Here is a 27,241-nt window from a genome sequence, read left to right as displayed (position 1 = left end):
CTTAACAACAAATTATGACATGATATTAAAGGTCCTATCAATAGAAAAACACTGAATCTGAGGTACAGTATAAATACCAATAAAGAACAGGCTTGCAGTTTAAATAACAAGGTTTCTGAAATACAGTGCACTTTCTATATTGACACTAAAAGTCTAAAGCATTGTTAACGCCCCCTAGAGGCGGCTATTTCCACATGTTAAAAGTCTGGTATAATCATTAAAATGTATCTTGGAATCTTCTTCTCCACCTCTTGCTCATTCACATTGGATTATTATCATCTTTCTTTTTACAACAATTTGTTAAGTCTTCTCGCCGGCACGGGAAGTTCAATGTGAAGAGCTAATAGGCCCATTTCAGTTATGTATCACTCTGTATGTCAAGTATACGCAGAAATGAAATTATACTGTAATTGGGCTCCCTCCCGCGGAACTGCCGTGCTTTCAGTACACCGCCCATGGGCTTCCAATGTCATTGTATTTATTACCTTACTAATCTCATTTAATTTTTGCTCACTACACATGTCCATTCAATAAGGAACCAAGCTGTGCAATGAAATCGGGCTGCCGTGCAAATCTGAAGTGCTTAGCTGGATGCTTTAAATGGGACACGGACACGAAGACGGCTCAAAGTTTTGGAAAAGAAGTTCAAATTTCAGAAACAAACAGACAACTAAAACAAACATACAACAATAGAACATACAGTGGATGAATGGTTCATTACATATTTTAGTGGATACCATTTCAGAGGGGCGGCAATAAGGTTCCCGGTTCAAATCCCTGCAGTAAACCTGGGTTTTAATCGACGCTGATGGAAACGTGACTCACGGATGAGCACGCTCATCTGGCAACACAGCAAAGTGAGAGGGGGCCTCCGTTTGCGGTGCATTGGTGATGTCAAACATGACTCACTGAGAAAAAAAGGCAAACTCCTGTTTGGGAAAGTGTTTTTTGCAGGATTACAAAAAAGTCATAACCGCAAATTTTGGGTCTAAAAGAGGTATATGTTGTCACTTCAAAAAACTGGTCACCTGTTCAGGGTGTAGCCCGCCTTTTGTCTAATGCCCGCTAGGATTGGCTGCAGCTCTCTCCGTGACCCTCAGAGGTGAGGGGTATAGGTCATAGATGGATGGATATTATATCACTGGTCCCAATTTAAGGGATTATCTTAAGGTTAGTCATACTGAGGCATCTTCAGACATGTATAATTGTATTTTGGTATTTATAGTATATGATTACATTATCTGGTTAACCTCCTTCTCCTTTACTCTATTAAGCTTATTCTGTAAGAGATAGTGGGTTGAACAATCCAATCAGTGAAATGGTTTACAAATCTTTGTAAATGAGTGTCAACCACTCAGAAATCATCTAAATTAGGGGCTTTCAGTCAGAAACTGTCAGCCCCCTCTGTGCCTCAGCTCCCCATGTTGCCACAGTCACTGACTCAGCTGTAGGCTACAACTCCAGCCTAGTTTTTGTAGCATATATTCTTGTTTTTTCCCAAATTGGACCATCAAAAATGTGACAAATTAGCCATATAGCTGTTCCTTGTTTGCAGTGTATCCATGAATGTACAGATAATTTTCACTGGGTAACTTTGATACCTAGGAAAGCTTAAAAACCCGTTCTAGAGTTATATTGAGCGTATTTTTCTGTGATTTCTATTGGATTTAAAACTGGCAGAAATTATACAAGGACACAATATAGACATGCTAGAAAACTGTCCCCATACCAGATTTCTTGACTTTATATGGTGCGTAAGATGTAGCTGCGTTAATTATCTTGCTTGTGTTTGACTACTCCAGCTGCGCGGCTGGCTGGCAGCCTGCCATGCAGACTGGTGTCAGTTTCAGTCATTTCACCCATGAGTCATTAGAGTTCAATATGAACTTTGCCAATATGTAAGGATCCGTCCTTGGCGTCCGTACAAGCAGAAATCTCACGCACAATCATCAACTGGAACAGGATAGGGGATGAACAATGTAACATGAACCGCCCACTTCGGCAAAGTCAAGAAATCCTGTCCAGCGTTTTCATATTTAATTTGAAGGCCCAACATCTTGGTTTGCAGGTGAATCTAGTCACAATCTCACCACCGCCGAGGCAAAATTGTCGTACTTTTCTCTGATGCCCTCGCAGTCCGCGGAGTGCTCACAGAGTGGGAGGACTGTGGCTCTGTGCACGGAGTGGGAGGTGCGTTCCATTTGTATTTAGGGATGAATAAGTCGTGAAAAGGCAGCAGGCAGAAATTAACTGAGAACACAATCTGCGCTGGCTAAAAATATTGTTTATGTCACATTTAATAGGGATGTGTTTTAGAACAAGAGGTCATACAATTTGAATAGATTATCAAGGCTAACTGACTTGACTCATGCTTAAAATGTTTTCATGTGCACGGGCCTGAAAAATTCTGCCTATTAAGTAACGGACAGAATGGTGTTTACTACATGAGCGCATCTTTCTTTTAATGACCAATCTGTACTTGATGGGTAAATATAGACTTTAAAATAATAATGTGAAGAGTATTTAATATGGTTGAACTGGATTTGGTTTAATAGAAATATAATAGAGATTTACATGATCTAATAATGTCTCTACTTAACATAGGTACATGAATTTCTGAGGCTTTAGATATTTCTCTTTGACTAAGTTATACATCATAGTTGGTCACACTTTCCGTATAGTGGGATGTCAAAATTATTACCTTTTTTCTTTTCCAACACCACTTCGGTTTTACATAATCCAGACAATGACTAATAACTATAAGCCGTGCTAATCAATAATTTGTTTATATTAAAAATTGATCAAATGTGTTTCTGTATTGTTAAAAAATGTCCCTCAGTGTAAAAAGTCTCAGAGAAATCTCGCCTGCACCTCACTCCTACAGAGCCATTTAGCATCTGTCATAGTTTTGGCTCTCCATTCTGAGACTAGGCGTCTCTGTTCAGCCTTACTGCTCTTGTCAACCTTGCTCCAGCTGTGATGGGCAGCTGTTTGCAGTCAACATAATCAGATCAATTTCCCATATATTTGGATTCGGCAGCTAAAGAGACAGATGATTCGTTCAGGCGGCAGTTGAAACCAAAGACATAACAAGAAGGACTAAATCTGGGACTTTCCAGGTGACCATATATGACATGTAGCGACTTGTAGGCTATAAGAATTTTAAAAGCTGCTCAGGGCTGTAAATGCTAATGCAAACAAAAGCTTGTATTATTGTATAAATAGGCAGCTGTTTGCTGGCATTTTGACTGAATCAACTTAGTAAGGGGATGCTATGTTAATGTTGTGTTCCCAGCTTGTAAAAATCTAATAAAACCCCCCAAATAACCAGGTTTGGTGACACATTTTCAGGATATGGAAGAATCTGCTTGTTCTGAACTATAAATTCGATATGTTTTATCAAAACTAACGGCAAAGTAAATACACTAGGTATCACCGAGCACAGCTATACATTTTGGAAGGATGATATCCAAACAAATGTTAAATTGATAACTCCATTTATTCAGTATAAAAGCTGTGGTTATTAATGTGGCGGTATGCGGTTGCTCTTACAAGTAAAAAGCTGAAATTAGGCAGAAAGTGCAGAGAAACGTTTCCAGAAGAAGCGTTTCATCTCTCTTCCGGAGGTGAAAAATGTTCTCACTGCCGGAGCACACGATGGTGGGCCCTTCCCCAGAGTTCATTAATTAGTTAATTAGTTAATTAGTCTGAACAGATGGCTATGCAACACAAATCAGAAGGCTCTCAGGGCCCGGAGCAGGAGGAAGGTAGGAGAAGGTGAGCCGAGCAGCAGTCGCAAATCTCAACTGTCACCCAGCGTCTGACCTGGGTTGTGCGCTGCAGACATTTTCTCTTCATTCACCCATTTTATTGCACCACGGAGCACGTCATAAATTAATGAGAAACTACAGAAAGTATATCAACTGCTGCAAAATTACATGTGTCTGTGTCGCACTGGAATTAAAAGCATAAGGCGTTGGAGCATATGAAAGGGCACTCTGGTCACATTACAGCAGCTTATATGTGAATGAATACTTTGCATCACTGCAGATTGAAAAAAGCGTTTCTGATGGTTTATTTTTAGACTGTTCCCATCTCCCCCCCTTCTGTTTCCTTTTCCCTCACTGTCTCTCCAACACTCTCCCTCTCTCATCCGTCTCTATTTCCTGCTCTCACTTCTTCCCTTATTCCCAACTCCCGATCACTCTCTTAAAAGGCACAGGCACCGTATGAAATGAGGTTGGCATGTGTAAGCTCCTGTGTGTGCGTAAGTACGGGATAATGCTAAAGATTAGAATGTAAAAACTATTATACTACGGTATGCTGTGTTTCTCCCTTTGACTCGAATGCACAGTGTCAGAGTGGGGTGCTATTAAAAATTCACATGGATGGTGCATTATTCATATGTATATTTTACGCACGGCCTGCAACCAAGAAGCGCGCACGCACTTACACGACGTCACATGCACAGGGAGATATCGGCGTGCACACAGGCAAAAATGCATGGTTATGCTACACTAATACACACCCACAGACACACACACACACACACACACACACACACACACACACACTCACACAAACACACACACACACACACACAAAGAAGGATAATCGCCTTAGTACAGTAACCCATTTAAAGCATATCTGTGAGTGAGAGACCGAGGGAGAGAGAGCACACATTCGCCCACTTACCAAAAAATGTTCAACAATGTTAAAGGAATCGAGGACACTGCGTCATCCTTCATAATCACTCAGCAGGATCGCTCTCCACCTCGACGTACATGTACTTTAACGACTGTGTGTGCGTTCTGCGCTGCACATGTGTGCACTTCTTTAAACATCTCCGACATGAATCACAGCGACGATGTCAATGCAAATCGTCCAAATTGTAACAAGGTGGAGCGGGAAAGCAGAGACAGAGAGCTCCGAGGAGCATGTCATTCAATGCCTGGAACTCAACAAACCTGATTTCAGATTGAGAGATTGAATCTCTCGCTGAACTTTTAATGGTCACGGTTTGTCTGACACAACAAGCTGATTTCAAGCTGGAGGACGCTGCAGGTGCAGGGCCTCATTGCACTAACTCTTCGTTTGCCCTTGTCCCTGTGTCTCTCCACTGGCACAGTCAATAACGGTCTGGATCATGTTACCCTGTGCTTACCCTCGCTGCAACTCTTGGACGGCTTCCTAAACTACTCTCCTTTCTCTGTTTATCCTTATTCTGATATGTTGAAACAGGCGTGATGCAATAAACAAGATCTGATTACTCAACCTGGCAACTGCAATGACTGACACAGATAGTCTTTGTGCAAACACCTCCAAAAGATGATGCCCAGTGTAAATACTTGACTCCACTGACACCCAGCAGCACACACACTCACACACACACACAGACACACACAGACGATGCAAGCACCGCAAAGCTCCAGCAGAATGGACAAATAGAATACTCTAAGATAATCCAAAAATACACTGAAAGCAACAGAAGCACACTGAAAGTGCCCTTTTCAATGGGTGTACACACCGAAGGCACTAAGTGCTTGCTGGTTTCTCTGAAGTCAGTTCTCTCTGCAGTAATGCATGGTAAAAGAACAATTAATTAATTGAAAAAAGCAATTTTCAGGGTAAATGAACACAGTAAATACACCTGTTTGTGCTTTTTTTATGAAATCCCAGCTGCACAGAAATAACAAGAGGGAAAAGATACTGAGAATGTCTGAGCAACTTCAGCAGGAGAAATGATACAGCACCTTATTGTGCATGACTTCCTGACTGATATCCCTGTGTAACTGTGCACACAAACATTGTTATTGTACAAATACGTTTCCAAGTTCCGGTAATATAATGTTGTGCAGTACGGTGCTATGAGGTGTGTCCTTTGCTAAATGACATGAATCATATTTGGTTAGGGCCGGTAAGGTTCTACGTTTGGATTTGGTGATTACCTCCAAAAAGGAGGTTGTTCACACCCATATCCATTTGTTTGATTTTTAGCAGGATTACACAAGAACTACCAGACCGATACCCGCGGAACTCGTGGAGGGATGTGGTGTGGGTCAGCGAAGAACTCATCAAATTTTGATGCAATTTAATGGAGTTTTTCCACATTTCCGTAGATTTCTCAGGGAATAATTTATAGATTTTAATGAAAAAACTGTTTAGGGGACTGATATGTGTGAGAAAAAAAAAGATCTGCATCTAGTGAATTAAAAAGTTGTTTCATAAGGGGACTGTTGGGCCTTGGTGGAGGTTTACGCTATATCATGTGCTATATTGACTGTTAAATTAGGGATAGGATTAGGGAAATTTATTATAAGGCTAATATGTCTCTTTATATCTCCAACTATGACAGCCGGCTATGTACATGCATCTGTTTCAAATACAAACTCTTTGCAATAACCCCATGAGAACACAAAAATACTGAACTGATTTCGATGACATTTGAAGGAGGGGTGGGGCATGACCTAATGAAGAACCCATTAAACCTTTGGCTGTATGCAGATAAATGGACATATCCCAGATTTTGTTTTCTTCATATATAACGTTGTGAGAACGGACGTTGATATTAATGGATCCTGATGAAGATAACCTGCCGCATTTTGGAACAGATATTCATGAGCGTGTGCAATTTGGTGCAGCCTGATTGAATTTAAGGAGTCCTACTGGATTGGGTGCTTTCCATAGTGTGCTAGTTTTCAAACAGAGCAGGCTTCACATGTAAATTGCGTGATGACACATGTCAAACAAATTCATTTCTCCAAACTTACCGAGCACACCAAGCCGATAGTTCATGGTGACGACGATCACGTTTCCATAGGCAGCAAGGACGCTGCCGTCGAACATGTTCCCTGAGCCCTCCATGTAGGAGCCTCCGTGGATGAACAGCATGACCGGCTTCTTGCGACGATCCCGAATATCTACATGACACAGAAAGAAATGTACGTTATTATCACGTTAATTCACTTATGTTAAATTCTTTACCACACATTCAATGTTTGAGCATCCCTGCTAAGCTCAAGTGTCTGCAAGCAACAGGCAGTCTCCTCACTTTAATCAGACAGCTTTAGATTTATATGACTGCAGCAGTCTTGTCAGTAAAAAATCCATATGGAGCATTTCGCAACCTCCTACAGCAAGTGAGTCACTAGAATAAAAAAGATGTAGATGCTTAGAATGAGACATGTTCAGTAGACTGCGTTTCACTTGGCAGCAAGTTTTTTAAGTCTGCCCCTCCGGGCTCATCCTCTATATATTTTTCGGTGATGTCTATTTACCCTCTCTCGTGCGGTGATGGTACCTTCCCAAACTGTTGTGCCCCTCCATGTGAGGAGCAAATGGTGCAGCCAGTTCTGAGGCGCTCTCTTGTTATTGGTATCTTTATGCCCATCAGTGTGTTGCTATGGTTCACTCTGCCAGCATGTGCACAGGGTGCCGCTCGCTCTCTCTCTCTCTCTTTCTATCTCGGAAACCACCCCTCTTGCAGTGTCTGTGGTACGGTCCCAGTGTCTGCGCGTGGATAAGGCTGAGGGAGCTGCCAGTGCAGGCCAGTTAGGCTGAGCGTCTGCACTGTGCAGGGCCTGTGGATAATTTGTACGAAAGCCAGACCAAGTGGAAACATAAATAACAGCCACGGCATCTGTTTACCCTGATGAGCTTCAGCACTTGGAGACGGGGAGGCAGAGAGAGATAGGAGGCGAGGAACAAGAGATAAAGGGAGGGGAGGGGGGAGAAGGGGGGAGAAGGGGATGAAAATAGGGCAGCATGAGAGATCTGACAGGGGTAGAGACGTAGATGGGAGGTTCACACAAAAAAAATACGTGATAGCGAGGATGAAAAATATGAAAATGTCGCAGAGCAAGTCATACATAGCGAGGTACGGTAATGAAGGCGCAAATTCACACAGGATTCACACCGTATTCTCACACACACACACACACACAAACTCTTGCATAGGCAGCTGCGATGTTGAGTCGCTATGGAAACTGCTTCTCGCTAATAGAACTGCACCAGCCATTCCATTGCACCGACTCACTGAATGCCTGTTGCCGTGGTAACAAATTCTACTCACGTATTTGCACACCCGCCTGCATCACCACCTGAATCTCAGGTTACACATGCACTTGGGTGCGTCACTCGCAGTCTAACGTCCAAACACACACACACACACACACGCGCACGCACACGCGCACGCACTCACACGCACGCAATCATACACACACGTGAACAGAGCAAAACTGCACATATGGCTTCACACATGCAGACATCTTTTATGGATCACAGGAATGTCACAAACGGACTGGCTAAAAATATACATTTTTAGTCATACACTCCGACATGCTGCTCTTTTCCTTCTCTTCTCTGGTGCGCTCTGAACCTCGGCTGATTTCCCAGGGGATATGTAAACAAGTTCAATTATCCCGGCATTACCAGGACAGTACAGAGGAGTGACATCAGCAGGCCATCGTCAGCCGCACTCGCAGCAACATCGCCATAGATGAAATCCTCGGAGACAGAGAACAGTGACATGCAGCTGCTATTTTTAAGCCTCAATCTCTATTTTTCTCCGCTGTAAAATTATTGTTTTGCTTCTGCGTTAACAAAGACAACTGATGTAAATGTGCTTGATGCAACCCTATCTGTAAAACATCTCAACATTGCACTATTATGACACTGTCAGACTGATGCTTTACAACCATAGATCTTTGTGTGATAACAATGAAAGCGATTTTATAAAAAAAAAAGGAAATGAAAGGGTTTATTTTTTGCAGAGGTTAGATATTTTTAAGGTTGACGGGCACCTTATAGTGTCATTTTAATAACCCGTCACAGAATCTGTCCCTAACTTCACAATGATCTGTTGGTATGGGAATTTAAATGTGGGAAACAGGATGAGGAATCAATAAGGAAACAACGTCAAGACAGAGAGTAAAATCATTGGAGAGCAGCAGCCTTCTTTGTACGTGCTACTATGATTTTGTTTTGAAAATACTTCTTTTTTTTTTTTTTAACAAAAAACGACTACATAGAAGCACTTGTATTTACAACGGCTGTTCATAAAAACAACAGGGTCAACAAGGTTTGTAATTGATTATCCATGTATTATAAGTGTTTGTGTTGTGATGGACAATAAAGATTTAAACTGGAGTGAACTATGATCACCTATACCCGCCATGCAATCATCCTTCCTTTTTAAAACCTGCCGCCTACATTACACATAATACAGCTTGGCAGCCAACAGTTTGGCTGATGAGTTTTAAGAGGTGGTTTACATTTAGATCGCAGATTATGTCTTTAATAGAGGGCCCCCTTTTGGAGCTAGCCTCTGCTCCATTAGCCTTGATAAGAAAATGTGTTTCCCCATTGAGGTTCTCGCTCATTGTTTTTTTCCTAAGAAGCTGAAACAGTAAGTTAAACGGGTGACTACTGTTGTACTGGACAGTCAAATTGAAGCAGCTTGCAATTTTTATGAAAGATCAATAATTAGGTTAGCGTTTAACGACTGTGGATCCTTTCTGGTTTTAATGGTGCACCAATTACTAAGGTTGCATTTAAGTTGATTTACATCAGAGGACAAACATCTCATTGTGTGTTACAGTAGATCAAGGTCTTTAGATCAAGGTCTAAAATAGCAATTTTTTCCTTAATTATTCAGAACCAAAGAAATACTTAACAAAAACCCTGAAGGTTTTTTGGGGGAATAAAATATAAAAAGCTGATGCTTCCTAAAATGCATTTATGAAAGTTGAATAGGAAAAAGTCCTAGTTTTGTAACAGAAGAGAAGTCCCCACACATCACAAGGATGCAGAACATTTGTATTTGATCAGGTGAGTTCAAGACAATTTTATTGACATTAAACAAAAACTGCACACTGTTTTTGTTTGTTTTCGTGAGAAAACGAGCATTTATAGGCGACCCTTTGGATTTGATTACAAACTGAAGATGTCGATTTGTTTAAGATTCACATTTGTGGGACACGGTTGAATAAAAAGAAAGAAAGTAGATAAAAATCTATTAGGCAGAATTTGGTGTGTGAAATGTTCTAAAAGGAGCTCAGTGGGAACAGAGAGGTTTTGGGGGTGCAGGGTCGCAGGGTGAAAGTGTTTCACTCAGATCCAAAGCCAACAAGGAGCTCACTGTCTCTGCTGCCTGCCTCCAAAACACTGGCACATTATTCACTCTTCTTCTTTCTACCTAACCTGATACTCTCCTCTTCAATATCCACCTCCCTCCCTCACACCCATCCTCAATGTAACATCTCACCTCCCAGTAGACACTGCCTCCTTTCTACTTTTTCATTCCTGTGGTCCTCCTCTCATTCGTCCTCTTATGGAAATCTCGATTGATTTGGGCGTTTACGTATTAAGCCTGACTCAGCACTTTGCACTCAAAACCCACACCCAAGCAATGCAGGTTTTTGCAAATAACTTTTTTTTTTATAAATGTAGATGCTAATTGGAGTATTTTCTCTCAGCATTTGAAAAACCTGTTTCCAATCCATACCTGAGCAATTAAGTAGGGGATTCAGGCCAACCCGACTATCGCCCCCCCACCCCCCGATCCTGTCAAGATCCATCAGGTGTCGGCATAAATGTCAAGCTTCCACCTGTCTCCTCCTCATCCTCTCTTTCTCTACATCTCTCTCACTTTCAAGGCTCAATAAATGTCATTTCATCATGCACTTGTCTTCATGATGACAGTTTTTTCCTCTTTGCTTCCCCCCTCGTCGCCCTCCCCCGTGTACTCGCAGCGCTCGTCTTCCCCCCCCTCTTTCTTTCATCTCTATTCTATCGTTCCGCTCCTCTCCTCGACAATCCTGTGTGAATCCTTTCTGTTTTCGCTGTTAAGAAACCACACAATTGGATTAGCTACATCTGTCTCTTTTTAAACCACGGCAATTAGAGATGCAAGGGAGAGAGAGGACTCAATAAGCAAATAGCACAAACAGCACCGTGCTTCGATAGACACACAGGCAAAAATGGAAATGTGAGGCACTCTACGTGTGAATAATGCTGTGTACTATACACTTTGACAGTAAGTCTGGGCACGTACACAGAAACATACGCACATGCTGTCTGCATTGATTTTGGCTGCATCATTAAAGAGAGTAGTGAGGGCATCTCCCCCCGACTGCAGTGAACTCGAAAAATGTACGGCAATAACAGGGACATGCAGAAATCCTCAGATTTTTCAGACTTAAAAGAAGTATGGAGAAGGCCCAATAACATTATGTAGGGCATTAACTTGGACTATTTCATGAGGACGCTTTAGCAATTTCCCACTTAATAAAAGCCATTAACAATGGACAGTGTAATGTGCACATTGAGTGGTGAGTCTAAGATGGTTATTAACACGGACAAACACACCCACACACACCATTTCCCCACGGAGTTTCAAAAATGGAGCACGAGGAAAAAAAACAACCATGCAATTATAAAATACCTTCATCCCTTGGTCTGTTCATTGTAGACTCATCCTGTTTTTTTGTGAGTGGACCTACGGTTCAGAAAAAAAGAGGGGGGAGGAGAGACAAAAGACAAAATTCAAAAAGGTTGCATTTGCAGGAAAAACAAGAAAAGATCACAAGAGGGAAAAATAGCAAAACTGTAAGTTGTGACGCTCTGGTTGAAATCGTGTGACCGCACAGCTGAAGATAAAAATGTTTACAAGGACTACACACTGTTTCCTGGAAAGATAAACCCCAAACTCATCTGTTTTAACTGCTTAGGATCTAGTCACGGACTGCCTCGTAAATAACCCCAGAGGCCACTTCTCCTCGACCCTTCTCCCAATCAGTCCTGACATGCTGCTGCTTTGTAAAGAAAAATCAATGAGCAGAATCAAGCCATCACTCTTTTCAGTCAGAAAAGGCAAAGGAACGCCAAGATACTTTGTATCCTGCTCAGGACAGTGGTGCAGCCCCGAGGCAAGAGGCCCTGCATGGTCCAGAGAAGGCAGCCCGTTCACACCGCACACACACGTGACCACACACACACACACACACGTTTGATACATACACTGACTTTGAAGGCTTGTGACAGAATTCCCCCTCACCAAGGTCAAAGAGGAGCCTCACATTAAGCTTTTAATGGTAACGCCAGTTAAATGCTCCATAGGGCAGAGCCAATAACAAGCATTTATCACAGTGACCAACCAATGCCCCGGCGCGTCAACCCCTGTAAGTCTGAACTGATAAGAATCCCAGTAATTTGTTTTTTCTTGGTTTCTGTCAGCGGAGCGTTCCATCAGACCACAATTAACGCCGCGCTTTCCCTTCGTTCTCAGTCACTGTCTGAGCGTTTTCCAGAGAAAGTCATTTAACACTCTGACGTGCATGCATACATACAGCCCCCCACACGCCGAACAGCCACATGCCACACGAAGCATGTCAACGGTGTCCTTTACATCTGTTGCTATCCTCCTTCTACCCAGCCCATCTCCCCAGTGGGAAGGCGTTGCAGTCACTCATTTTAAAGAATACTCTATGCTGGGTTATCACTCTGCCAGTGTGCTGCTGACATGCCCGCTTCTATCAATCTGCAGGACACCTCCCAGAGAAGTGATGGCACATACCCTTTCACTTCTCACTGCGCTTCCCGTCTACTGACGAGAGACAACATCACCGCACTCCCCAATCATAATAATGCTGCATTTTCACCCATCCGTCTTTATGAATATGGTTTCCTGATATAAAATGTTTATCTGCTGTCTAAATGGAGAAGGATCAATGCTGAATGGATTTGCTGCATCCTCTGAGTACCACTATGCAGGCGCCAGATCCAGAGAGCACTTCCTGCCATGGAGGGAGAGGGTACGGCCGCTAGTCGTCGGTTGCGCAGCAGACAGGTAGACAGGCCGGTAATGGATAGAAAGGCACATTATCCCTCCGTCTTGTCAGCACTTCCCCCGCTACTTAGCACCACTCTGAAACCTCATCTCGCCGCTTAATGGAGACTTTCGTGATTTCATTCATTTTCTAATGCCCAATAAAGAAGTAACCTATATGTGAGGCTAAGCTCTAAACAGACGGCTGGAGTTTGTAATGGACCATCAGACTCCACCCATCACATGGGCACCTCACCTCAAGAGTCTGATCTTGTCGCTTGATAGCTGTATTGTGTGTGTGATTTTTTTTAATTATGAATAAATATCTGATATTTGTTGGATGAACTGATGATTTTTCAGTTCATTTTTTGTTTTAAAATGTCAGAAAATAGTGGACATGATAGGGAAACAACTTTTCAGGCCAAAAAAAAGAAAAATTTAAAGGTAAAATGTTCATCATAAATATATTCTTTTGACTGTTTGAGCAATTGCATGCAATTACAGGAGAAAGCGTGGGATGTATGTTAGCTATGTAGTAACCTCAGAAAATCATTAGAGGTTATAATTATGTCAATACATCAATAAAATATAAGGTGAAAGGTAGTTTTCAAGTTTTATCTCTCCTTTTCTCTCTATCTTTTTCTTTAAAGGACTGTAAACAAAATCATGTGACTCCTTACTGGATGCACCCTTCCGACCGCATGCATTATTATTGTTGATGACCATTATTCAAGGAAAACTTTAAGTAACTTTAAGACAGGACTGGCAGTAGCAGAAGTGGCCATTATACAAAAGAGGGCTAAGAATCGCAACTTGATGCAAGAAGTACACACAGCAGGAATGACCCTGATAAATTAAATAACAATAATACTAAATAAATGAAATGAAAAACTCCAATTTCATTTGGATTCATCTTCTGGGGAGCATGAACATCTTGGATAAATGGAAAACCTTAAATGTTTATTGACTTGATAAGAAAGATTTCCCTAGAAATACATGCACCTGGCAGTATTTATCTTTTTATAAAATACTTTTTATGAAGAAATAATACAATGGGTCAGACAACCCAAAGGGAAACTAACTCAGCAGCAGAGAAGCCTGCCAGTAGGCTCTGTCTCAAGATGCCACTGGTAAGAGAAATGTGTTGGCCTACACAGGAGCATTTAGCTTGGGATGTCCCAGTACTGTTTGACCTAACGCAGCTCCATCTCTCAGTCAACAGCGTTTCTTCTCGGTTCAGTGAGCCAGTGTCCAGAGCGCAAGCTGTCTCCCGTCCCTTTCCATTTCCTCAGTGCAGTAAACGGGATGAAGCTGCAGTATGTCATGTCTGTGGTGGCCTGTCTGCTTGACAAGGTGTCAGACACAGCTTTGGGTCCCCCACCTCTCCACCACCCTCTCCCCTGCATCCAGGCAGCAGCTTCCAGCACATGCAGTCCTATCCCTTGGCTCTCCATCCCCTCCACTGTGCCCGCAGCCTCCAGCTCCATCCTTTGCCTCCACTCTCCTGCCTCCTGAAATATGGTTTTTAATAAAGGCGCGGTAAATGGCTGCTCTAGCAGCAATAAAAATGAAGGATCTCAGGCTCTTGGCTGAGGAGTGTCTTGGGAAAATAGGAATGCAGTGAGACAGTGCTACTGCCTAGCAGCCTGGCCACACAGGAGAGTTAGGGTGAACACTGGAGGAGGAGGAACGAAGCAAGAGAGAGATAAATAGGGAGTATAAAACTCACTCTTTAGTCCACTAGAACATTGTTGTTATTTACATTTTTCCGAGATGTTATTTGTGTTTAATCTGAGCCGAGGAAGTAGCAGGCGGTAGAGGTGGCCCAGAGAGGGGGGTGTGGAAAGCGTTCATTTGCATTCAGAACAGTGACCCCTTTTGCTGCCATCTGCATAAAGATGGAGGAGAGAGAGGAGAGGAGAGGAGAGGAGAAGACGCAGGGATGGTTTCAGAGAGGAGAGAGCAGGAGGGGTGAACAGATGCAGAAAGAAAAGAGAGCTGCGAATTTGCTTTCATCCACAGAGTAATGTTTAGTAAGAGTATTTCCAGGTCTGAGCCAGATATAGCAGGAGTGAGGAAGGGGGGGGTGCTTAAGGTAGAAGGCAGATAATATGTGATGTTGCACTCTGGAGATTTATGCATCAAAATCAAGTCGTGCAGAGCAGATCTGGCAGCAAAACATTCAGAACCAGGCTGTGTATGAATCTGTGCTGCCAATTCATTCTGGCCCATCTACATCCACTGTGGGTGGGAATGCAACTCCTCACTGCCAAAGCATCGACGTCCAGACTTTAAACATGCTCGATGTGGAATTAAGTTAGTTGCTAGCTAAGAAAGCTTAGTTTAGCTAAAACACTTTAGGACGGACATGGTCTTGGGCATCCGGAGACTTGGACCCTGGCAGCAGATATGCTTCTCTGTTTGCTAAAATGGAGGATGTGCATATTCAAATTTTTTCGGAAATCAATCCAATACTTGAAAAACACAAATGCCTTACTGTGACACTTGAGATAATGGATTAAGCCTCGTCATATGTGCACCATGAATGTCTACCCGATAGTAGAGGAATTATCCCCCCCAAAAAAACAATGTCAACCTGCTGGTGGCGCTAGAGGAAAGGTCAAGGGATCTGCAAATATGGTGAGACCTGTCCTCTGGGGAGCATGAATGTCTGCAAATAAAGCCATAGCAATCCTTCTGATACTGTGTTTCTTGATATATTTTAGTCTTGATGTAAAAATCTCTCGTGATACATTACTAGAGCGGATGAATACATGAATGCTAATCTGAAGGCCGACGGCTGGGACATCGAGCACTTCTCTTTACACAAACAAGAATTGGGTTGCAGTTTAAAAGCACTTCTTACTTTTGCCGTTTTCAGCTCTGAACTCTGATGAATATCTGGAGTTCGGTGTATGTCTGCGAGCAGCTTCAGTCTGGACATCACTACTCACTGGAGATACATTGCTAGGGCCGATAAACACATGAATGCAGCACTGAAGGCTGACAGGTGCCACATTGAGTACTTCTTTTTAAGGAAATGATCAGTTACATCACCAGCGAGAGCTGTGTTGTGGTTTAAAGGCAGCTCTTAAATTATCATATTTGTACATTTATTAAAAAAATAGAGACAAACCACAAACTATTGAACTGCCACTCACATTTGATCAAACCCTCAGAGTTCTGATGAAGCACATTAGATGACTGTTCGGCTTTTAATAATTCTAAAATTCCGGTTTATTTAGACCTGAACATTTGATGTCATTCAGAAATCCTTACCATTTAAATCCAGGTTTTGAAACCTGATGCTATCTGATGCAACTGCAAGTTTAACACCGTGTAAACAATCTGAGGCACCATGACACAATCGTTATGCACGTGAAAAATGTAGTGTTTGATTTCAGGGGCACTTTCACTCTTCCTCAGTCTCTATTTTTCTCCCTCACACACGAGGCCCAACAGATCCTCAGAGACTGCATCAGCCTTGTGTAAGCACTGACCCCTGACAATAAGTGACAGATTCTGACAAGCACACAGGGCTACATGTAAAATCTGTCTCACTCATTTGCACATCATTCTCCAGGGAATAACACAGGAGAGTCTACATCATCCTCTCAGAGTATGTGGCATATGCAGTGTACAGCATTCATACTGTACAACGGTTTTGTATTATGCGCTGTCCAACATGTTCAGGGTCATTTCAATCACATGACAATATTTTTTGATGTCCTCTAGTCTAGTCACTTTACACTTGATATTTTGCACGAGCAGTTAATATGTTTCGATCTGTGTGTTGGGCTGTGGAGCATCAATAAAATAATTCAACTGAAATACCGACACACGGTTGTTGAGTAGGCTAAAGTTTTAGCTTCAATGTTTAATGTTAAAGTCACACAACTCTGGACTGAAGCTAATCGTCATTTGAGAAGCGGAAGCAATGATGAGCAGCCGCAGCGATGCATGAACGTGTTTTCTAGGGAACCGAGGTCTCAGGTGAGCCCATTAACAATAGACTTTTTAAGATCGTATTTGGAGCAAGATATGCAAAGATACACATTTTCCAGTGTTCTTTTATACCTGCCCATCTGCTTTCTCCAACACAGGAGCATTCATGCACAAATTACACCCAGATCACCCATGAACAGGTGGAGGTTTTTCCTTAAAATGATTTTTGACTAATTTCCTCCCTGGAGGACTTAACAAGGTTGTCTTTGGAACCAAAAACCTGCTACACAGCCAGTACCTACTACCTACCGGTAAGAATCACAATGAAGATTTCAGTGCCTGAGCTATGCACTGCAAGAGCTGTTATTCTAACAGGCAACATTAACACCCCGGGCGCACGTGCTTAGTTCAAATAACTCCGCTGACCTTGTGACATTTGTCTATAGTTAGCTTGCAGACACCTCAACTCTGCTAAAGCTGAAAGTGCGGAAGCGTGGCTGTATATCACGTGAAAACATTCCGATGCTGGGACGTGCAGCAAATGTTTGAAAACAATGGGTGTAAATGGGTGAGATGGGTAAGATGGAAACTATTTTATTCATTATGTGAGTTTTGCACTTATTTATATTTGTTAAGTACCGTCAACAGTTAATATGTTAAATTTCAACTTCCAATTTAGCACAGCAATAAAATATCCTATTGTAGACGGTTGTTTTCTGCTTTTAGTTTTGTACTATTTCCTCCTATGAGGCCTTCACAAGGTTTTTGTTATGTTATTGTTTCTATTACCCTTCTACTAACCTATAGCTGCTACAACAGCATTCATTTTCAAAGCCTATAAGCACAGACACCACTGTGCGGCATCCACACAACACGAGCGTGAAGAGTAAGTCAAAGCATGAAACTGACACGTGCGTCCCGACCCAGCGGTCACGGAGGTTTAAAGCCACATGCCACCAATGATAACCACACAGTTAATTACAGCTCTTTGTGTGCAGCTCAATACAAACTGCCACACTGGAAAATGCATCCTTGACAAATGAAGTTTGCCAGCTTAAATCCTGTATGTGAGCCATACAGAAGACTGTATTGCTTCTATTTAACAGTTATGGAACTTATGGCAATGTGAATGTTAGTCATTCAGCTGCATGATTTAAACAAACATGCAGATGAGTCCAGATAAGCTACTAGTTGACTATTAAAGATAAACAATTTTTTTCCCTATGGGAGGCTCTTGAATGGACCTGCAAGGTGCCGGTCCCCGAGGGGAAGGGGAAGCCGAGCTGAGACACACCGCATGTGGGTCAGATGATGTTAATTTATGAGTTTTTTTTCATAGCAGGAAATTAATTTATTCATCATAATTACTTCTCCTTAAATGTGGTTTTCAATATCTGATGAAGAAGCTGGGTTTGTGAATATTCATATATTCAAAGATGGAGTTTGAAGGGTGCTTGTGTTGCTGTGAAGGTTTCTTTGGTTTCTTTCATCCACAAGTCATTATTGGATTCAAATTACAGTGCAACGTGAAAGAAGAAAGAACCATGGCAGATCAATAAACAAGGTAAAAAAATGTCCAAGGACAGTTATGATATACACATCTTCTCTGATGTCCTCATCTTCCTGCAGTTGAAGTAGACAAGCTACTAAGGACTAAAACAAATCAAAACAAGATAATAGATAATAATAAAGAGATAATAGAACATAAATAACAGTACCCTCTTCCCCCCCCCCCCCCCCCCCCCCCCCCCCCCGTTTTATAGAAAATGTGTTAATACAGGGGCTTTCAGTATCAGTATCATTTCCCTCCTGTACAGGCTGAAGGTACAAAATGCTAATGGTGTCAGGGAGTCACTGTTTGATTTACTACATCAGTGGTTCCCTTTGTTCAGTCACTCCAAACACGTGTGACTAACTCTGCGGTGCTCATGCAAAAGGTTAATGTTAGCAAGCTAATACAATTACAATGATGAAGATATAACGTTCATGGATGATTTAAACAAATTAGTGTTAAGTCAAGTCAAAAATGCTGCATGTCACAATGTGGCTAATTGGTACAAAACGGCGATGGAACATGCTCGGTAGTGTTCTAAATATTTGATTTAATGTTAAAGTTAATTAAATATGAGCAATAAAAGTAAAGTGAATCTAATTGCCTCAGAGACTGAGAGGGAAGATTGTTTGTGACTGCATCTCAAACAGTATTATACTAACTAACTAACCAATAATAACTGAGACTGGCGTTAATACAAACACAGAGGTTTATCAGTATATTCTTTCCAGTTGGCTTCATTCCACAGATTATAATCACAGCTAATTTATCAAAATGACACTATTCCAGGAAGTGCTAAAAGTAAATTATCTAAAAGTAGAGGTGCTTTTCACACTTTCTCTCTCAGTTTGATGTATATTATTTTTGGACCTGTGCCAAATCAAAAGAGCAGTTTAATGTCTAATTTATGGACAATGTAGGATTCGTATACAAAATTGCTAGATACCTATACGAAAGCCTACAGAGACTTCTATCCTACCCTGCGTTAATAGTGTCGGTAGTTTTGTATGTCTTCTGAAAGCGTGGATAGAAACAAAACAGACAAAATAGAGCAGTACCACAGAAATCACGTGGGGAAGTGTAGCCAATAGTTCGAAATAGATGACCATACGAAACAAGATAGGAATTTCGACAATGGCTTAAGTACTTGGGAATATACTTTGCAAGTAGGTAACTATCACAAACCCCTCCTCCATTGACATGTTTGTTGTTGTCATAACTTAGACTTCTACACTCAAGTGGATATTTTGCCTATCAACAATCCCAATGTAAAGGACATATGTAGGTACATGGGCAGTAATGGATACATTGTTTGAAACAGAAAAATCAGCAGCATGACTACTCCTGTAGCTAGTATACGGGTTTAGTGTCACTCACCATCTTCAGTGGGCACGTATATGTTGAGGTAAAGGCAGTCCTCGCTCTGGTTCTGAACATAATTCGCTGCAGCATCCAGGTTGTCCGTGAACCACACGGGGAGCATGATCTCCGGTAAAACGCCGTGCACATTCTGGGGACACACAGGTGCAAATTGGGTGGCATTGCGGATCTCTTGCCAGGAGCCTGGAGCTTCAGGAGGCTGGAAGCGACGCTCGCCGACGGGTGCCGTGGCATACGGCACTCCTAAGTACTGTTCAACTGGGCCCAGGATCTCATTGCTCAGGTCCTTCCTGATACCACGGACCTTTCCATAGCCCGTGGACACTATAGGGTATTTCAGGTCAACCCGTTGACACGAGGAGAGGGTCAGGTGCAGCGCTAGTCCTGAGAGCCACACCAGGCAGAGATTAGCAATCTGCTGAGAAGTATAATGAAGCTTCCCACCATAGCCTTGGTGGCTGGCAGCATTGAAAGGAAAAAACAACATGTCCAAAATAAAGGCTCTTTTAGTCCTATCACTAGGATGTAGACAGGGATCACAAGCTCAGTGGGTTATGGGGATAACAAAGGCAAAGAGAGGGTGTGTGAAAAGGGACAGCTTAACGGTTCTCCTAGGGTGACATGGTGAGGCGGAGGGTCAGGTAGCATTCTCAGGTAGACTCTGTGGTCTCATCCGTCTTCCTCCTCAACGCTCCTGATGGGTCCAGAGCTGCAGTCAGCGAGCCAATTACACCTGGAAGACACAGACAGGTTGCAGGTTTGAGTCAGTGTGTTTGTGTGTGTGTCAGTGTGTGCGAGTGTGAACAGTTTGATCGTTAAAGTCTGTCAATGTGTTTAAAAAGGCACAGGAGGACAAAATGGGTGAGACCAATCTAACCAAGATGAATTGTCTGTTAGCTCGTAAAACAAAGGATAACGACACTTTACTGTGGATGAATCCTTTAAAGTACATTTATAATACCCTTTGGTTAAACTCCCCTCTGACAGACACCGAGACATCTGTTGTGTCATGTGATTTTATCGCCTTGAAGATGATCGATTCAACCTGAAAGTATTGATGTCAGTGAGAATTCAAGCATCTGTGCTGATTAAGCTTCGGTGAAGTTTAATTCTGTTGTGGCCCAGGTTTGCTAATTCTAGAAGAGCAGTGATACATCTACAAAGACAGAAGCAAACCAAGCAGATATAATGAACACTGACTTGACATGAATCGGTAATGTCTTCATTTTTTTTATGTGAATCATCAATGCTTCAGTCACATTTATTCAAAACTTGACATACTGAATGCAGACTGTAAACGGTGTATGGTGAACCTGGATATCTGCGGTCTTCACTGGAAGCCCCAAAACATCGGCTGTTGCCACCAGAGCCTGATTCTTTGTCAGACGATACCGATGGGCTCTGAGATTGATTTGACAAAATGTTTGACGCCATGTTTCATATTAATCTTTTAACCAAATGTATTTATTGTACAACAAAATCCAAGGAACTGCCAATACCCTTCCAACTTATTTGGAGGGGACTTTAAATCACACGTGGGCGCTTCCCAGCTGGGGTGTAAACTTTTGGGTGCAAACGCACGGCTGCATTTAGAGTTGTAAAGTTGTGATCATATCACCACCACCCCCTGCCACAATGGGGGTGCACACTGTGGAGAGAGCCAAACACTGACTATAAATGTGATTATGGTCCATAACTATGATTAATGCTCTGGCCAAATATTATTCTGCCTTCTCGTGCTATGATGAATATTGGAAACACCGGTTCCCTATTTAGAAGCTGAACTTGGATACTCATGGGTTTTGTAAATTATTACCTCAGAAGACAAGCTTACAATGAGCAGGTTTAATAGCCGAAGAGTATTTGGTCTCGTTGCAAAAACTTAATTTGCAGTCCAAAGGGAAACTTTTTCAATTACCGTTGTGTAATGTGGCCACTGCCTCATATTTTCGTCTTCCAGATAATTACAGTAGTTTGAAGTGTAAAGCAACACTTGTCTTGAAATTAACTTCAACCCGCAGAGAATGCAGAATAAATAAAAGCATGTTCACACATCACTCGGAGAGGTAAACAAGCCGAACCCCTGCTGGCCCTGCATCCTTTTCAGCCATCCACACTGTGTCGGAGTTAGCCTCTCCTTCTCAACTCAGTTCAGTCGGGTTCTTGCTTCCACATCATTACAGATGAATGGGCAGTGCTTATCGCACTCTGGCTTTGGGAGACAGAGCCGTTTAGGTGTGATAAAGGCTTTATGTGGTGCTAACTGTTGGTTGAATGCCACCTCATCCCTCCACCCTCAACCCTGCAATATCCACACTCCACTGGCAGCCAGCAAACACAGGGGACAACAGTCAAATACAGCACAAAGATTCTGTGCTACATAACAGGATGTTCAAAGTTAGTGATGTGAGCGCCAGTCTGCTTCATTGTAGAGCAAAACAGTAACAAGCTGACTGGAAAAAAGCTCAGTTCATAAAGCTCTCTGAGTGACTGCTTCTTATGACATCTCTGCACATGCACAGGACACCCTGAATCCCTATTAAAAAGAGTTACTGTGCATGCATAGTCGAGCTGAAAATCCAACTTAGAAAAAGATTAATGTGAATTATACACAGTACATGGCTTTATACCCTGTGTTGTCAAAGAGTCAGTGTGAGAGGGGGGGTAAGATTGCGTGATCCAGACAACCCACTTGACTTATTTGTAATAGGAGGCGACGCAGTGAGAGAGGCATCCTCATTTCCCACAAATTGCTCATCTGAATTTTTTTCAGTAATATTTTCCAAGCCGAGGTAGGCTCGGAGGATCGATAACATTGTCACATCGCACCGCTTTGCTCGGCATTAAGAATGTAAACTGGGGGAAACAGTACACACATCTCTGTCCAGCACCTCTAAATATCACTAATTAACTTGTTCGTTCTAGAAATAGTCCTGCGTATAATCCTGACGACACCACAACTTGTCATTTTTCTCTTTGGTGTGACGTACGATTTGTTAAAAGAGCCCTTGTTAGCGCTGCACTGCCGAGCTCGCAATGGACAAGGATAATAACTTATGCAGCAGCACCAGAGACACTAGACTTAGAAAAAGACTTTGATGTGCAAAATCTGCAGAGCTCCCCTTTAATTTGTGAGATTTTAAGCTACTTGGATTTTCTTACTTTCAGACAGAGGATAGCTGTTAGCCCTTTATTCTATAATAAGCTAACCGGCTGTACAGCAGTCAGATATGAGAGTGGTAGTGTGTCAAGCTTCTCATCTAACTTTTGACAAAAAAAGTACAGAGAGAAAAGAAACTGAAAAGGGTAATAAATGTGTATTACGTGATCTAATAGTGAAAAATAAGATCAAATCCACACACAAGACAATTTGTGCACAAGTAAAGTAGTTTCGACAAATCAACTAAATCAATAAATAGTAATTTTATGAACAAAGTTTCAACTGCACATGCTGGCTTTCAAACAGAAGCCTGTGTTTACTAATGCAAATTTTGACATTCTTTTTATTAACTACAGTAGCCCAGAATGGACAAACTAAACATGAGCGTTTTACGCTACACCCCCACCGCGGGTTCGCCCTTCATGCTCGGAAGGAGGGGGGTATTCAGTCGACTATAATCTGAAACCTCACAACTGGATATCACAATATCCCTAACATTTAACCTTAACAACCAAAAACTGAGAAAAAGTCAATTCAGTGTGCATTGTGGATGGTATCTCAAATCTGAACACAATCCATCCAAAGACTATTGAAAAAGTATAAGATCAAGACGCACTACAATACAAAACCACACACAAATCAATAATTCTACAATATAAACTATACAGATACTGTCTAAATCCTGCATGTCCTTGTAGTTCAGATTACACAACAGCTGCTGTCACTGTATAGCTCACATCTGCTATATTCACATACGCAGTGTGATTTTAAAACAGGTGTTTGTAGTGTGTTGGTAAATATGACCTAACATTCAGCACAAGCCCAGAGTTAGAGAACATTCAATATGCACAGTAGTTCAAGGGATGCATGCATGTCCATCAGGACTGGCATAACTTAGGTATGGTCAGGTGTCTACAGCCTGTCACATTGTTTTCTGTACAAAACTCCCACCCCCCCGACTGCATGAGCAGCATTCACATACACGTGCACACATGTGTAAAATCTAATGAGGCATCAGATGTTGGATACAAGCAGAGACTCGACCGTGAGCACAAATTGGTGTGTTCTCAACCTCTCACATGTGACTGGCAAACGGTGCTAGCTTAACAATCCTAACATCTGTTTCCGTTAACCATCCGTGAGCTGAACTGGCATTGATCGTGCATCTCCAGCACATAAAGTGGGACAAATTGAAAAAAAAAAAACATGGTTGATATGAGTCTGTTTTGTTTTATATAATAGGCAGTCCTGTCAGATGGAGCTGTTGGCAGAGGTAATGACTCTCTGCCAGTCTTACACTTTTGTGAGCACGTTTAAATGGGATGGTCGGAGTGGTTTGAGGAAAATGCTTGTCCTGGGATTTTATATTGCTTTGTTTCCTCTGTGAGTGTTCAAACTACATGCACTACTTCAGCTTTCAGGCCGCTCTCCTCCACTAGTCAACATCTGTGGATGACAAGCAGCTAAGCAAGCCAGGAAAACAGAGTGCTGAGTTTTTGACTAAACTTGCTTGTCTGCGATCTTCTGTCACTGATGGAGAAAAAAGAGATCTCTCAGTACTGAAATAAAGCTAAGCTCTGGTGGCTGTATATGTTATGTACCCTTAAACTATGTACAGACACAACATTCCATTCCTATCCTTTGATATCTAAGGGGAAAAACTACATCCCTTTTGTAATTAAGGGTTATTTTCCAAGTAAATCAACATTATTTTATTGTCCCATATTGTGGGTATTATTATTTTCTCTGAACCGACATATGCTACAGGTGTCTTCCCTTTGTTTTAGCTGTTTGTGGAAATAAATGATGTGGCAGCACAGCTTGTCACCCCTTAATTGAAATAATCTGGTCATACCTTCTACGACCAGAGTCCGGGGGACAACCTGACAAAGTGGCCGACTTTATTGATTCCTTTGCTACTGATGGCGAAGCAATTAACAATCTGAAAAGCTCAGAGGCACTGAGTACTTCCTTAGTAATAAAGTCCCTACATTTTATTAAAGGAGCTGAAAAATAACCCTTTCTCTTGTTCCACATCAGCACATCACTTATGCTAAGCTAACTCAGTTTGTCAGTGCTACCCAAGGGTTCTTGGTCCGGTCACACTTCCATTCCTCAGCAGCAGGAGGATTATTCCGTCGAAGAAAGTGTTCAACATGTTGGGAATCAAAGCAAAATGTACAAGACAATAACACTACTCTTATGTGTGTATGGTAAATGTTCTGCCAGCTAACATAGCTTACCAAACAGACTGGAAACAGGAGGGAACAGCTAGCCTAATGTCTATCAGGGGGACATGTACCCGTACCAACATGTTTGGCATGGGCCTTTCGGCACCCACATGTACGGAACGAATGCAGCTACTGCTCATGAGGAACTTTTTGTGTGAATGGAATTCAATTTGAAACTCTGTGTTTCCCCAAGTGCAGTGCATACCCAGCTCCCCATTCAATTTAAGCAACCTCTTGCCATTAAAAGTGACGCAGTTTTCTGTCCGAACCCGACCGTGAGAAAACTAACCTATCCAACCCAAACACTGATTGGTGTTCTCTATTTTGTGTCCGAACTCGACCTAAGTTTTGTATTTCCTGATTTCGCTCAACCTCAAATCATAAGTACAATCCAGAACTGTAATTTGTGTTTACTATAACATTCCTAGCAGTGATGCCGGTAACGCGTCGCTGGTGCGGGGGCTTTCTTTCTTTCTCTTGGGCCGCGGGGCGGTGTCCGTCGCCGGTGCGGAAGGCGGGCCGTTGGAGGGGACCGGGTACGGCGGCCGGCGGCAGCGACTCTGGACGCGTGTCGGGCCCTTCTCGCGGATCACCTCAGCTACGGCGCCCGCTGGGGGAACCCTCCGTTTGCGCGGGGGGCCCCCTCCGGCGGTTTCTAATAAAGTGAGTGTTGGCAAAACCGGTTGTCATTTTTATGTTGAGGTGGCGTGGGGGTTGTCGGCAGCTGCTGAATGTAACTAATAAAGTAACTTGTAATCTAACTTAGTTACTTTTAAAATCAAGTAATCTGTAAAGTAACTAAGTTACTTTTAAAATCAAGTAATGTGTAAAGTAACTGTGGCAACACTGATTCCTAGTATATACCTGGGCTAGAAATAAGCTAGATAGGCAATCACTTGTGATTTGGCCCTGACCACTCAGCTAGATGTAAGAGTAATAACAACGGCTGATACCTTTTTGGTTAAAACAGATATTCAGAGACATTAATGCAAAGCTAAAATGATTATGCTGTCTAACTGATGAATGGTGAAGCGTTTCCTGAAACGGAAGCCAAGATTACACTTGTCAGGCTGCATACGTAGGCTCAGCCAAAAGGGCCTCATCCTCTTTTCACCCTAGACATTGAAGCTGTCCAGAATCTGCCCCGATTGGACAGACTGTGCACTGGGTGATGTAGGAATAGCGGAAGAGGGGAGAAAAGGCTGACACTCTTGCAAAGTGCAGTATTATATCAGAATCCATTTACTCAAAAGCCACCACTAGAAAAGTCTGACATCTTCGCTCCATTGTGATCTGTAACAACTGTATGAAGTTGGGAGGATGCTGACGTAACAGGGGCTAGGCGTCATCTAGTGTTTGGCAAACTAGTTCAATTTTAAAATGGAGTACTGAGAGGGATGTTACAGCCTATTTCCTGTCAATCAGAATCCCGTTTGATTCATTTGTTTATAGACTCATCATCTAGTTTTAGCGCACATCTTATAAGTATATTAGGTAAAAATAATGTCACTTAAAATGTACTTTAATTACATCTAAAAGTTTAGCCCCTGCAACTTTCTTTTGTCTTCAACTATGTGACGTGTTACATAATGACGACTGAAGCCTCTAAAGACAAGAGACAGGCTGCAGACGGTAATAGGCAGAGATCTGGCCGACTTTATGTCAATCGAGCTTTAAACCACATTAGGATTATATAAATTGGATCAATGTGGAACCTTCTGAGATGATACAAATTTATGTTGTAATGTTTTTTTTCAAGATATTAGTGTCCATAGAAATTGTAAGGCACGATAAAGTGTAACTATTCATGCAGAAAGCTATCATCCATGTAACTTCTTGATAAAAAAAATCATATATTGTGGGTATTGTAATAGAATTTTTTTCTACTACTATACTTCTACTCTAAGTACATTTTTCACTTTACCAAAGAAGACTTTTGGTAAATTTCTTGTTTATTCCACTACATATATCAGAAAATATCACTACTTTCTACTCCACTACATTTTTACAAAGCATTGGTATTATTTTGTCTTTGCTCCGTCAGTACAGTATCACCAGGTCTGGGTGACAGACACGTTTTGAATATACTTCACGTCAAATCCTTTACGTACATTTATTTAAATTACATCTCGTTTCCCAGACACTCA

The 27,241-nt window shown here is 42.0% G+C and overlaps 1 protein-coding gene across 1 annotated transcript in view; it reads right to left on the bottom strand.

Moving 5' to 3' along the window:
* The window catches only part of nlgn2b (neuroligin 2b), a 31,226-nt gene extending 11,018 nt beyond the window's left edge, over positions 1 to 20,208 (bottom strand). The window contains exons 1-3 of the mRNA XM_053441524.1: positions 19,701 to 20,208; positions 11,444 to 11,497; positions 6,771 to 6,920 (exon numbers count right to left, since the gene is read on the bottom strand). Coding sequence (XP_053297499.1) covers positions 6,771 to 6,920; positions 11,444 to 11,497; positions 19,701 to 20,190 — 694 coding nt within the window. The 5' untranslated portion in view covers positions 20,191 to 20,208. The remainder of the gene's footprint in view (positions 1 to 6,770; positions 6,921 to 11,443; positions 11,498 to 19,700) is intronic.
* Between the last annotated feature and the right edge of the window lie 7,033 nt (positions 20,209 to 27,241).

Source organism: Pleuronectes platessa, chromosome 15 (genome assembly GCF_947347685.1).
Source record: "Pleuronectes platessa chromosome 15, fPlePla1.1, whole genome shotgun sequence".
In the NCBI taxonomy this organism is placed as follows: Eukaryota; Metazoa; Chordata; class Actinopteri; order Pleuronectiformes; family Pleuronectidae; genus Pleuronectes; species Pleuronectes platessa.
This window is presented reverse-complemented; position numbering and strand designations above follow the sequence as displayed.